Source organism: Peromyscus leucopus, chromosome 7 (assembly GCF_004664715.2).
Source record: "Peromyscus leucopus breed LL Stock chromosome 7, UCI_PerLeu_2.1, whole genome shotgun sequence".
In the NCBI taxonomy this organism is placed as follows: Eukaryota; Metazoa; Chordata; class Mammalia; order Rodentia; family Cricetidae; genus Peromyscus; species Peromyscus leucopus.
In genome coordinates this window covers 57,075,334-57,088,817 of record NC_051069.1, presented here as the reverse complement: position 1 = coordinate 57,088,817, position 13,484 = coordinate 57,075,334, and the positions used below count along the sequence as shown (strand labels likewise).

Here is a 13,484-nt window from a genome sequence, read left to right as displayed (position 1 = left end):
ACTGCAGCTCTTTTCCATTGTAAATAAATGTCCTCACACCCTGTTTCCCTGGGCTGCTTCTACCTCCGGGCAGGCTCTAATGCAATGGCGATTCCCTATGATGAACACATCTTTTTCCTTTTCTTGATCTCCAAGGATATGAGGAAGTCTGGTGGACCTGGAAACAGAATTAGGAATTAGTATCTATGTTAACCTAGCTCCAAACAGCACATTGCATCCTCTCTCTCAGTCCTTGGAATTCACACCTGTGCATTGAGACCCTCAGACAAAAGGGAGGCAACAATTTCTTAAGCAAGGCAGTCCCTGGAAGTAGCCTCAGTCAATTGGATGAATCCCCTGGCCAGCCCAGGGATGGTGCAGGCGAGCTCTGAGACATGGTCCTCAGGGGTATCCAGAAGTGCACAGTTAGAGTTAAGAGTTTGGTTGCCAACTCCTTGTCTGTGTGAATATGTATGTGGAGTGTATGTGTATGTGTGTATGCATATATGCACGCGTGTGGAGGACAGACCTCCACCTGGGGTATCTTCTTCCTGCACCCTTCTCTACCTTATTCTTTGAGGCAGGTCTCCAGCTGTTACAGATACATGCTGTCATACCCAGTTTTTGTCTAGGCCCTGAAATCCAAACTTAGACCCCCATGCCATCTCCCATGCCCTCACACACCCTGCAGCAACCTCCACCTCACTCTCCAATGCATTTCCAGAATCACCTCCCAGGTCCAAAACAAGAGAGAAAAGGGATTAAGAAGTCAGGGAACTAAACTAGGGTGAAGTGGATATTATTTCCTAATTGTTTTAGGGTTCACTGGATAATCCAGCAGCAAACTGCCTGCCCCACCCCATCCCTAATATGTGCATTACTATAGTTCCTTTGCTTCTGACAACCTTTGCCTGGCTGTCTGTCATTTTTGGGTCCCTTTCACACATTCCCATCTTGCTTAGGCCTTTCTTCTTCCTGACTTCTGCCATCACCACATCACCAGCACAGATCAACACTGCCAAAAGAAATACTTCCGGAGCATCAGCGCCGGGTCGCCAATGGGAGCCTCTACAGTCTGTGTCTGGTGGCTGGACATTGCTTTAGGTTATATGAAAGAAATGCCTCCTCCACTCTAAGGTCTGCCAGGAACACTGACTTGAAGAGGATCAACGGATTTTGCACCAAGCCCCAGGAAAGTCCCAAAGCCCCGACCCAATCCTACAGACACAGAGTGCCACTGCGCAAACCCCCGGACTTTGAGAGGAAGACACTGTTGTGGTCAGGGCACTTCAAGAAAGAGGAAGACATCCCAGAGACAGTCTTGTTTGAGATGCTTGTTACTGCAAAGAACAAGATCCAGGTGAAGGTCACCTATTTAAAGATTGTCCTGACAGTGGCAGGATGCATCTATATGGTCTTTGAGGGCAAGAAGGCTGCAAAAAGACATGAGTCTTTAACAAGCTTGAACCTAGAAAGGAAAGCCCATCTGAGAGAGGAAGCAGCTATGAAGTATTTGTGCTGCATTTGGAAAACCTGGGAGAAAAGTTGTAATAACAAGCCTGCATTGGAAAGAACGTGTACGAGATACACTTTGCAGACATATGCTTTGCACAGATTTATTCCACTTCCGTATTTCTGCTGTAGAGGAACAAATAAATTTTCTTAAAGGAAAAAAAGGAAAAAAGAAATACTTCCAACACTCTTCAAACTGGGACCTCCTCATCCGCAACTGTATCATCCTCAAGGTGCCTCACCCTTGAACTCTCAGGCAGATGTTCCAGCATCCCATCTACCCCTACATTTGTCTCTAAGCCCCTGTTCCTCCATCCCAGAGCTCACCAGTCTTAGCCTCTGGTCAGTTTTTGAATCTTCCCTCCTCTTCTTGATGGTAAATACTGTTTTACCCAAACCTCATATCTGGCCATGTTCCCCGACAGTTACCTTCCCTGGCACTTTCAGTTCCCTGAACAAGGGTCACCTTGTGTTGCAGTGACCAAAGAAGTGTCAGGCCAGTGGATCCTCTGAAAGCACCACAGACATAAGGCATATGGTTGAAGACACATCAACAAGACTAATGGGACTAATCGGTATTGTCTAAACACAACCAAACGTATAAGAACCATACATTTAAGAAAATAAAACCCATGGGACATGGAGACACATGCCTTTATCTCAGCACTCAGGAAGTAGAGCCAGATGAATCTCTGTGAGTTTGGGGCCAGCCTGGTTTACAGAGTGAGATCCAGGATAGCCAGGGCTACACAGTGAGACCCTATCTCAAAAAATCACAAAAAAGAAATCAAGCAAGCAAGCAAGCAAGAGAGGGAGAGAGAGAGAGAGAGGGAGAGAGAGAGAGAGAGAGAGAGAGAGAGAGAGAGAGAGAGAGAGAGAGAGAGAAGAAGGAAGGAAGGAAGGAAGAAAAAAAGGAGGGGGAGGGCAGGTAGGTAGGAATGGAGGGAGGGAGGAAGGAATGAAGGAAAGAAAATCCCTCATTGTTCGTACAATTATTAATCTGAAAATTGGTAATTATAGAGAAAAATGAAAGTATTTATCTCCTTTTCCTTTAGCAACACCGTTTTCATGCATACAAGCATCCCAGGTAAAGAGAAAATTCTTTACAATTTTTTTTTAGGTTCTAAGAATAGAGGGAAGAGTTAAAAACAAAATCATCATTTTGCAACCACTAAGGAAATAGCTAGTTCAGGCAAAGTTGTGAATTGTGTAATAGGATTATTGTTCCTCTGTTTTCTTTCCTACTATTGGGCCTTGAAGCCAGGGCCTCACACACACTAGGCAAGTGCTCTACCACTGAGCTTCATCCCCATAAACCTTCAGTGAAATAAACCATCAGACGAAAGCTTATAAAATTGGTCAGCGCTGGCTTGGAACTTGCTGCATAGATGAGAAACTCCTGCCTCCACCTTCCCAGTCATTTGGATTACATATGTTTCATCATACCCAGTTCATTTGGTGCTGGGGATAAAATCCAGAGCTTCATGCAAGCACTCTGCCAATCAAGCTACAGTCCCGGCCCTAAGTTACAACTCTGAGGGGGAAAACTTTTGAAAGCCCCTATACCAGAGTTTTTACTCTCCCCATCTTCCCTTCATGTCTGGGTCCAGCCCATCCTCAAGCTTGAGCCATGCTAAATTAGTTATCAGGTCAATAATGCCCACAGTGCCGTAGTGTGTGCATACGAGTTGATGATGTTCACTGCTTTGACACAATCAGCAGGGAGCCACAGTGAGGATTCAGGCTAGATGATGATTCTACTGGGCACTGAAGGAGCAAATAAGACACTGTATCTACTTTACCGCAATTTTCCCTTTTGTCAAATGAACATAATATAGTGTTCTTTGACTGGTCAAGGGCTAACTCAGATACCATGGCTCCTTCCTTGGCACCAACCCAAGGAGCTCTTTCCCGTTTGCAGTTGAGATATAGAAGTCAGTAGGTCTCCCACATGAACCGTCTTCAAACGTCCTTTGGAGTTGAACAGCTGCCCCAAAATCCTTCTCTCACTTTAATCTTACTCTCCCTTTGTACTTACCCTATGAACATCCCTGAAATGTAAGCAGCTGAGGCGGGTGCTTTTCAGCTTCTTTGCTGTTGAAATGGTGTGATCCATTAGATGGTCATGAAGTCAAACTAGTAAGCTGCAATCTACATTTAAATGGAATAAAAGAAATGGGCGTGTGGTGCACAGAAAGAGAAATCTTCTCTGAATTTCTGTGGTACTTTTGTGTCTCTGTGTACACTGGGTATAATGGGTGGACTCTAAGGTATTTCCTGCTGTGAATTAGTAAAAGTTAAAGTACGAAAGCCATAGTTTTGGAGAGTGGGAAACCAACCAAAACAATCAAATAAACAAACAAAAATCTAGTGCATTACAAATGAATGCAAAAATTTACGAAAATCTTAATATTGGGGCAGATGCATTAGCTTTATTTTTAACAGCACCATTGAGTACGTCTATGGTACATGTACATTGATGGCAGAAAAAGAGAAGAAGGAGGAGAGGAGAGAAGGAGGAAAAGAAGGAGGAGAGGAGAGAAGGAGAAAAAGAAGAGAGTGAGAGAAGGAAGGAGAGTGCATGAGATTTAGCAGTAGTAATTTGATTGAACCACAATTTAGTTTAATACTCAGTTGGGATTTTATTAAATCACATGGCTACATTTTTAAATTACTATTGTGCCGCCAGGTTAAGTAATGATGTAGGCTTCTGAGCCTCTTGCTATGAAACATTCCAGATGATGGGCGTTCAGTTCACAGGGCCTGCTGTCTGAGACAACTCTTAGTGGTCAGCAGGGCAGGCACAACTTCCCATTTACAGCTCAGCCTGCTTGTGAGTGCAGAAAACAGCCCTGATGTACTTGGTGCATCTGGACTTATAAAGTCATTTGAAAAGTGCCCCCTTCACTTGTGTGTTTCTGTGTAAGAAAGCATTTTAAGTCTGCCCATCTCCATTTTAACGGACAGTTTATTTACCTGTGGCTTTTTCTTGCTCTTTAAACTTTCTTAAAATATCAGTTTTCAGCAAACTTGGGCAAAACTGAATTATTAATAGAAATGAAACTTTCATATTTCAAACTTAATTCCCAACCTAATAAGACTTTCATTTGTGTGTTGTTAACTGAAGTTAGGCGAAAGATGTCTGACCAAATTTTAATAGAACGAGGTCCTTGGAAGATGCACTTCTCCTTCTGGAGAAATTCTTAACTGTGTTCTTCTGTTCACTGACTTGAATATCCTTGGCCCAAGGGAGCAGAATTAACTTTCCAAATACTTTATATCCTAGTAAATTTTCTTGGTGGGCAATTTAAATGCATAGAGCTTTGAAATCAGAAACCCGCCTTCCAAAATCCCAGGCTGCCTTAGGATAGTTTTGCAACAGAAAGCAAAGTTTTAGCTTTCCTGAAACTTTTTTTTTTGTATCTGTGAAATGATGATGATGGTACAGCTTCGTAATGTTGATAACTCAGTCTATGTGGAAGACAGAATGCAGCCGAAGCAGACTGTGAGAGGTCTAGCAAATGCTGCCACTGTTGATTGCCGAAGAGACAAAATGTCTGAGGAGAGAATTCTCCATGTTGCAGCACTCACTGAGTACTGCCCCCACCCCAGTTTACAAAGTGGTTTAGTTGCTGTGAGTGGTATCCCACATCTGTATAACTAAGTGATGAAGCACATTTGAAAAACCAGTATGATGTTTTTTTTACCATGGCTTACCTTTGATACAAGAATATTTTTGTTCTAAGGGAAAGAAATTTCCCAATCGCAGCTGTTTGTAATGTGTCCCTGGAGCCAACACTGTTTGCAGAAGGAAAGTATTTAAGCTAAGCATTCGTCTGAATTTTCCTTAATGTGAACCTATGTCTAGTGAACAGAACTTCTTTGGGGCAAAGATAATTAAGAACCAACATATCAGTCCTTTGAAGAACTGTTTAAAGATGAAACCTAAGCCACTTCTGAAAATAATACTTAAAATTCATGGTCTCCCTCCAGAGTAATTTCTGAACTTTGGGCATTCAGCATTTATTTGCTAGCTGCAGATGAATAGTCAGCAGCCAAGGTTAAATAAAGGGCTGAGAAATCATTTAGCCTACCACCAGCCGGCTAGATGCTGGGTGTTTGGGACATTTAAAATCCACTGGCTATTCCTCTAACTTGCCTTTCTGCCACACATCTAGGATCTTCGGGGCTTCTGTTTCCATTCTGAACCTCGATGTGCCTCTTCACCTGGGATTTTGTTTTAACTTCCCCCGGTTGTTAAAATTGGCTGCCATGAAAACAGCATGATATCTAAAAGGTCATTGCCCTCCTTACCTCTGTGGGCTGCAGGCTGTGTCTTCACCCTGACCTTTCTGAGGGTCTCCCTTCTGGAGTCTTCAGGGTTGGTATTTTGCTATTGTTACTGTTGCTATTTTCTTTTAGTTTGCTGTGCTTCCAACCATCTCCTTCAGTAAAGCCTTTGACATTTTAATAGTTATTATCTTAATATGCATCAGGAGAGTTGAATGACTTAACATGCTTCAGATGACCAGAAATACAGTCCTATAGCTTCACTCCCTTTCAGCACATGAAAGACCAGAGAAAATCACTCACCCACTGAAAGATTTTGGAGATGTAACATAATTTTATATTATTTGATTACAGTGAAGGTTTTTTCCCCTTAGTGTGCCGTGGGCTCAGGTTTACATTGAATAACTAGATTCCAAAGCTTAGGACTTCAGTATGCCCCAGATTCTCAGAACTGGGCAGAGTGTTTAATACTGTGATAGCAAAAATGCAGACAATTGTGTTTTGCAAAGAACAACAAACCATTTTCATTAGAAATTCCTTTGAAGGGACACATGACTTGACAGTAGCTTAAAAATGTCCCTTTGGGGCTGAGAGATGACTCAGCAGTTAAAAGTGCTTGTTGCTTTTCTGAGGGACTTGGGTTCTGTTCCCAGACCCACATGGTGGCCATCTGTAACTCCAGTTCTAGGGGATCTAAGTCATTCTTCTGATCCCCTTGGGGTACCTGGCACAAATGTGGCACATACATGCTGGCAAAACACTTATACACACAAAATAAAAAAATTTTAAATGGCCCCTTTCTAAGTTAAAGAGAATTTTTCCAACCATGTTTTACATGAAAACTGTTGCTTTCTGATAGAAAGACTTGAAGAAATGAAACACAAAGCAGAGCGTGCGTAAGCAGTGGTCCCCACAGGCGGCTCTTCTGTCTGGGACTTGACTCTTCGCTGCCTCCTTTGACATGCCCTTGCCTTCCGTGAGACTTTGACCCCACTTCTCCGCTTGTTTCTCTAACTCACCCTACGCTGCTTCAAAGGCATACTTATTTATGACTGTGTCTACTGCCGTCACGAAAGCCACCTGTCAGTGTGCTGGAGAGAACAGAGGAATAGGAAAATTAGAATGTTCCCATGAAAGAATCAGCTTGTCTTAAGGGTGGCCGTGAAAAGGAAAATTCTACGCAGGAGAATGGTGAAGCAGAACAGCAGAAGAGCACGGTCTGTCCTGATTTAACAGTGCTGAGTGACATGAGAGAAGCTGTCAATCATCACGTCCATCCTACAGAACTTTTTAGGATTAAATGAGGACAGTCATACTACTTAGACTAATAATACCTGGCGAACATTTAAGTGGCAGCAGCCTGTGCTCTTCACCCTACGGAAGGCTCTTCTTCTGAGAGTCAACATATTCCTGCTTTCTGAAATGTACTTTCACAGCCCCACAGAGTACTAGAAACTTAACGTTCTTCGATAAGGAACATTTTTCACACTGGACCAATTCCATTGTAAATAAAACATTAAGTGTCATCAACCGAAAGGAAAGGAACTAGCTTAGTCATCTATGTGTGACACAGCACAGATGCAATCTATCTACAAGGTAAACTTGCACATGACAGTCACACACAGGTCATGTGTCATATACGTTGGTTCTGCAGATAGACAGCATTAGCAGACAGGTGTTCCTAGAGTCCTAAAAACAGCACTTTTCCTGGGTGTTAAATTGAAGGCTCGAGTCTTGCTTCAAGTTGTGCTGTGAATGCAGATCTGTGACCCAGCCATCCCTACCAGAGTCTAGTCATTGGGAGGAGTTCTTGGGCAAAGGTGTTATAAACCCAAGAGATAAGGATTGTGATGATCCCAATCCCTGGGATCCACATTGTGGAAGAAATGGACCAACTCACATAGGATCTCCTCAGACCTCCACACACTTACACAATAAATAAATAAATACATAAAATAAAAATTCAACATTAAAACAGTTTTTAAAATCCAAACAAAACAGAGAGGCCTGATGGCAAGAGACTGTCCAGCCCCACGTGTGGCCTGAACTTTAGGTCTTCAGCATGCTTCAGCGCAGTGCTACAAGTAGCTATTAATAATGACTCAGAGTTGAAGAGACACAGGTCGGAATGCAGGGAAGATACTCTTTGAGAAGTGAGTAATACCACTTTCCAGAATTCTACCCAGTTCAGGAAAGTCAAGAGGTAGGGTGAGTATCTGCAATTTTCGCTATACAAAACAACATATCGTAGGATTTGTAACAGCATGTGGGACAAGGGTGTGAGTGTAGTTATGGTAACCTGGTGTGAATAGGATCTTGAGGAACTTGCTGCTCCCCCCCACACTGTTCCTAGGCCACTCTGTGCTTTTGTCCCCTAATCTGGCAGTGGGTTGTGGAGAGGGAGGTAACTGTGCTCATTTAAGTCTTGTAGGAGAATCGGGACAGTAGTAGCCCAGGGATTTAGGCAGCAGCGCTAACATTGGTATTAACAGCTTTGTCAATTGATTCTTAATGAGCCGAGTTCTCCCCACTGTCTCTTCCAGCCACCAGGGTACCATTTTGTGCAGTAGAGTGCTAAATCAGATGGTTCTCTGCTGGGTTGAGTCCCTGCAAATCCCTCAGAATTCAACTTATTGCCTGAGAGTGAGAGAAGCGATGGGGAGAGTGAAAGCCCAAGTGTCCCCAGGGTGTCTGAATCCACAAGGAGTGCCATGGCCGGGTGCCCTGTGAGATAAAATGGACACCGTCTGCCAAGGTGGGGTGGCCCCAGGAGAGTCAAAGGCCATTCTCCATCAAAGTATATGCCCCGAGTGTCAGAAATGGAGGAATCAGAGACCTTCATTCGTCCTGATTCTAGTTATTAATTTAGTTAGGATTTGTGACCAGATTCCTTTCAAACATTTTAGGTACTTTTATATGGAAATTAAAACTAGATATCTGCTTATAAAGATGCTCAAAAGAGGCCTGGTGGTTGGCGGCACTTGCCTTTAATCCTAGCACTCAGGAGGCAGAGGCAAGCGGATCTCTGAGTTTGAGGCCGGCCTGGTCTGCATTGTGAGTTCCAGGACAGCCAGGAATACACAGAGAAACCCTGTCATGAAAAACCAGGAAGAAAGATAGAAGGAGAGGGAACACGAGAGAGGTCTCTTGTTAATTATTATGAATTTAAATAAACTCCCAGAGATGTCTAAGGATTGCCAATACATCACAGTGCACTCTCAAGCTTGATGCTTACAGAAACACCAGAATAGCAGGATAATTAAATTGAAACATGAGCACTGTATTTCAAACCTGTCAGCAATTTCATCTGTCATTGACTCATCCCTGAGTTCTTTGGGATCCACAGACCCTCAAGATGTGCCTGCAAAGGGTATGATCCACAACACTCAAGTCTATATATCCTCTTTAATTTTGCCAGCTGGCTAATTATATGAAAGTGTAGTTATGCTTGAAGGCTAATGGACCAGGAGCTAACTACTTCGACTCTGTACAGAGTCAACAGATTAAGCAGAAAGTTACCTGAACAGAGCAGGGTTATTCTCAGGTCTGTTTTTAGGAAGCCAGGTTTTAGGTGCATGCTCTGGCCTCTCTCCATGTCCCCACTATTCTGCTGAGATTTAAGGTCTAAGACAGAATTCTGGTCACAGAGGTGCTTAGAAAATGAAGCAGGCTCTTACCCTATCATAGATATTTTCTTACCAACATCTCTCCAACCTCACATGTCCTGCCACATTCATGTAGTTAGAAAAACGAACGCAACATTACTTGTTAGAACTCACATATTGAGAATTCGTATGCTGGCTTGTTATTTTAGTAGATAACATGTATTTTCTTTAAACTATTGATTTTGTGTTTAGGTATCCCTGTTCCAAAATTATATTTATTTATCAGTACAGAATTTTGAAATACCTTTGGAGTTTTACCGAACTCTGAAACTAATTAAAACTAAATTCCTAAGACTCAAGTACTTGTGTGCTGTCTCTCTAACAGCCTATAAATTTAATACATTCATCCTGGTGGTCTGCAAGGAGCTTGACTGAATGGTATGTGAACTGTGGTGGCGTCGTTATGTGCTACTTAACAGCTGGGTTTAGGTTATGGGGGCAGTTGGGAAGTGTGTGCATGCCTCTTCCCTTGTTCTCCATGGTAGCCAGGTAATCTGCAAACCATTTGATAGAACAGTGTTCTGATCTTGTTAAAAGATATTGTAGGTCTGGGGAGGTGGCTCAGTGGCTAACAGTGCTCACAGCACAAGCAATGAGGACCAGAGTAGGCATCCCTGAAACCTACATTAAAAAAAAAAGGCATCGCTGCGCATGCCTATAACCTCAAAGTGGGAAACAGCAACAGGCCAATGCCAGGAGCGCATTAGCCTGCAGCCTAACCCCTGTGGTGAGCTTCAGGCACATTGAGGTGCACCACTTCAAAGGGGAAGGGCAAAGGATAGTAGGAAGAGCAGGATGCCCAGTGTCCTCTTCTGACTCCAGTGGACACACATAGGCACATGCACCTGTGCACATCAGTGTACGTGTGTGCGCGCGTACGCATGCACTACACATTTACTCTGACCCTTCCATTCTTTTGTTTCCATTTTCCTTTGCCATGAAGTATTTCCGTATACTGAATAAGGATAGAATATTTCCTGTGGATTTCCAGGTGCTTTCCCAGGTTTGTCGCTCAGATTTATGATGTCCAGTAAACATTTCACCAGCATGGTACGACGTGCTCGAGGATGCAGCTCTGCTTGGCTTCAGAGCCTCGGTATCTCGAGCATAGCGCCTTTCTGACTCAGCTGGTAAGCCCTTCCTTCCGCACACTGTATTTGAGGGACAGCTTGTTTTTCCCTTCACATTTTAGCCGTTTGCACTCCTCACATAGTCAAAGCCATCAGATCTACAAGAAGAGCGTTTTGATGTTGAGAACATTGAAAACTGACATGGATGCTTGATTCTCCCACTCAAAGGTGGCCGAGAAGCTAAAGGCTCTATGAGGTTCTTCATTACTCTAATATCATCTTACACCAGATCACCCATCAAGGTCATCACAATTCTGTAGGCTTTGATTCTAAAATAAATTCTATATTAAAAGTAATTCCAGGCTACACATGGGGCTGTATGTCTGTAACTCTAGCTCTGAGGAAGCAGAGGCATGAAAAGGGTAAGTTTTAGACCAGCCTGAGCAATGTATGAGACCCCAATTCAAAAGCAAGCAAATTCACAGTCCCTTGGGAAAAGTTTTACATTTTAAAAAAAGGTAAAAATCAAAATGGATGATTCTGTGTTGTATTCAAGTGAAGAGAATTTTTCTTAGCTTTTTTTGTTTTTTAACCTGGGTTGCCTTGTCAACAAACCCCTGGAAAGACACTGGACACCAGTGAGGCATGAAATTTGAACTTTGCTTCAAAAATAATTATCCCATCCAAGGAGCAAAGTAGACACAGGTATTCACATAATCCCCACTTACATCTTCCACGGGGGTTTCAAGAGATGAATTTCCCCAAAGGGTCTCTTGGTTGCCATCAGCTTCTCATGGGAACATTACATGTATTTCTGGTCACAGTCCTTCGAGGGAGGTTAGCAGATGTAGTTAATACATTCGAGAGAGCTGTGGCTCTTCACTTTCTCCCACAATGTAACAATCTCTGTTGGAAGTTCCCTTAGCATCCTTCTTCTGAGTTGGTAAATGCTGGCTGCCTAGCTCTTTGCGCATACTTTGTACTTCGGGGTGTTTTCCTTCCCAGATCAAATAAACCAGAGACTGACTGAGGGAAAGGTCAGATTTGGAAGCTGAGGCAAAGTGAAAACTAGTTTCCATTCTTTCCACATAGACCTTTTTCTCAGCACCAGGCCATGTCTGTACTTGTTTTGTACACATTGAGAATTCATAATAATCGATTCAATTAATACTCATATAATTATCTGTAACAAGTCTGTAACAGGAAATGATAAAAAACATGAAGAATAAGCTATGTATGTAAGTGCCATAATGTTGTATGCTCATTTTAAAGACTAATAAAAAATTTTAAAAAAGAATTCTCTAAACAAATGATAGCTACCAAGTGCCCACAATTTACCAGATACCAGGCTCATTTTGAATGCTGAGAATAGCAACTTTAAAAAACTAAATTTCTTCTTTCCTTGGTGAGATTCATGTTCTAAGTAAAGAGATAAACACAAAAGCAAATGTTTTCAACACATCTGAAATAGAAATATGAGCAAAATGAGTTTACATTTCTTTTTTTCTTTCTTTAGTGTGTGTGGGTGTGTTTATGTGTGTGTTTGTGGGTGAGTACACACACATGCCACAGTATACATGTGGGGGGCCAGAGGACAGCTTGCAGGAATCTGTTCCCTCCTTCCACCATGTGGGTCCCAGGTCTTGAACTCAGGTCGTCAGGCTTGCTGGCAAGTTCCTTTATCCACCGAGCTGTCTCCCTGGCTCCTCTGAGCAAGTTCTACTTCTGTGTTGTTCTCATCTGTGAAATTGGGGAAGAAATATAGCTGCATAGATACTGATTGCAGAAGTCCATGTGGCTGTGTGTGGTACCCGTCACAGGATGGTGAGAAAGACCAATTGACAGGTGTTTAGAGAATGCCTCTCATGTGACAGACTGAGTAAATAAATGTTTGTTATTAGTGCAGAACGATGCTGTACACAGCAACTGGAGGAACTGAGTTTTGTGTGTGTGAGAACTTACCAAGTACCTCACTGATGGTAAGTGTACACTTTATTCTGAGCTTCCCCCAACCTTGAGACTCCTTTATGAAGGAAGAATATTCGTGGAGAGTTTTAAAAGAAACATAAAGATGTTCTTATATTATTCCCCTGTGTGTTAATATTCATGGGGGGGGAGGGGAAGCCTCCTTCCTATCCGATTCTGGCTGTGCAGAGGAGCTCAGAACCTATTTGTAAGTGGAACTCACTTGAAGATGCCGTCAGTGCTTTTGTTTTATTTTATTCTTTCGTATCACACACACGCACACGCACACGCACGTGCGTGTGCGTGTGCGTGTGCGTGTGTGTGTGCATGCCAGTGTACCGCAGCATGCATGTCAGAGGACGGCCTCAGGTGTTGCTCCCTGAGAGTCACCTGTTGTTCACCTCAGCTTACACACCACGGCCTTCTCACAAGATCCTGAGACTTGGGACTCTGCTTGATGCAGGAGTGCTAGGGTTAGAGATGCTGGCTGCTGCACCCATCTTTCCGTGAATTCTGGGAGCCAAACTCAGGTTGTCACCCCTGCACAGTAAGCGCTTTGCTCTTGGCGCTCTCCCTCCATCCCCTCATGGCCACATTAGCAATTAGAATGTGTTAGCTCTGAAAGGCCAGAAGAACCCTACAGTCGTTAGGAAGAAGGTTCAAAATTAAACTAGTTTTGAGAACAAGCAGTTATTCATAATTGAAGGTGAAATCATGGAGGGAGATGGACCAATAGAGGAAAGTGGACCAAATGTGCTTACGAGTTTGGTAAGCCACACATGGCCCACACTGCCTTAAGCAGGTGAGATATCCAGTGGAAACAGTCATTGGGAAGTTGAAAATGTGTAACCTCAGGACGCTAAGGGACTTTATCCAGGGGAAACTATTTGAAAGTTACACGTCTGGGCATGGTTACTCAGACTAGCACTTCACTGGCTGAGACAGGAGGATTGTCATGAGTTTGAGGTCAGCTTGAGTTATGTAGTGAATTCTAGGCTAGCCA

The 13,484-nt window shown here is 43.1% G+C and overlaps 2 protein-coding genes across 2 annotated transcripts in view; both read left to right on the top strand.

Annotated features, from left to right (window-relative positions):
- The window catches only part of Maml2 (mastermind like transcriptional coactivator 2), a 321,796-nt gene that overhangs the window by 42,448 nt on the left and 265,864 nt on the right, over nt 1-13,484 (top strand). The window lies entirely within an intron of this gene.
- On the top strand, nt 959-2,172 carry LOC114695703 (protein FAM162A-like; the record flags this gene model as incomplete). The annotated part of the gene is made up of 1 exon (XM_037208194.1): nt 959-2,172. A coding segment is annotated over one exon (687 nt), but the record flags the coding sequence as incomplete, so codon positions are not given.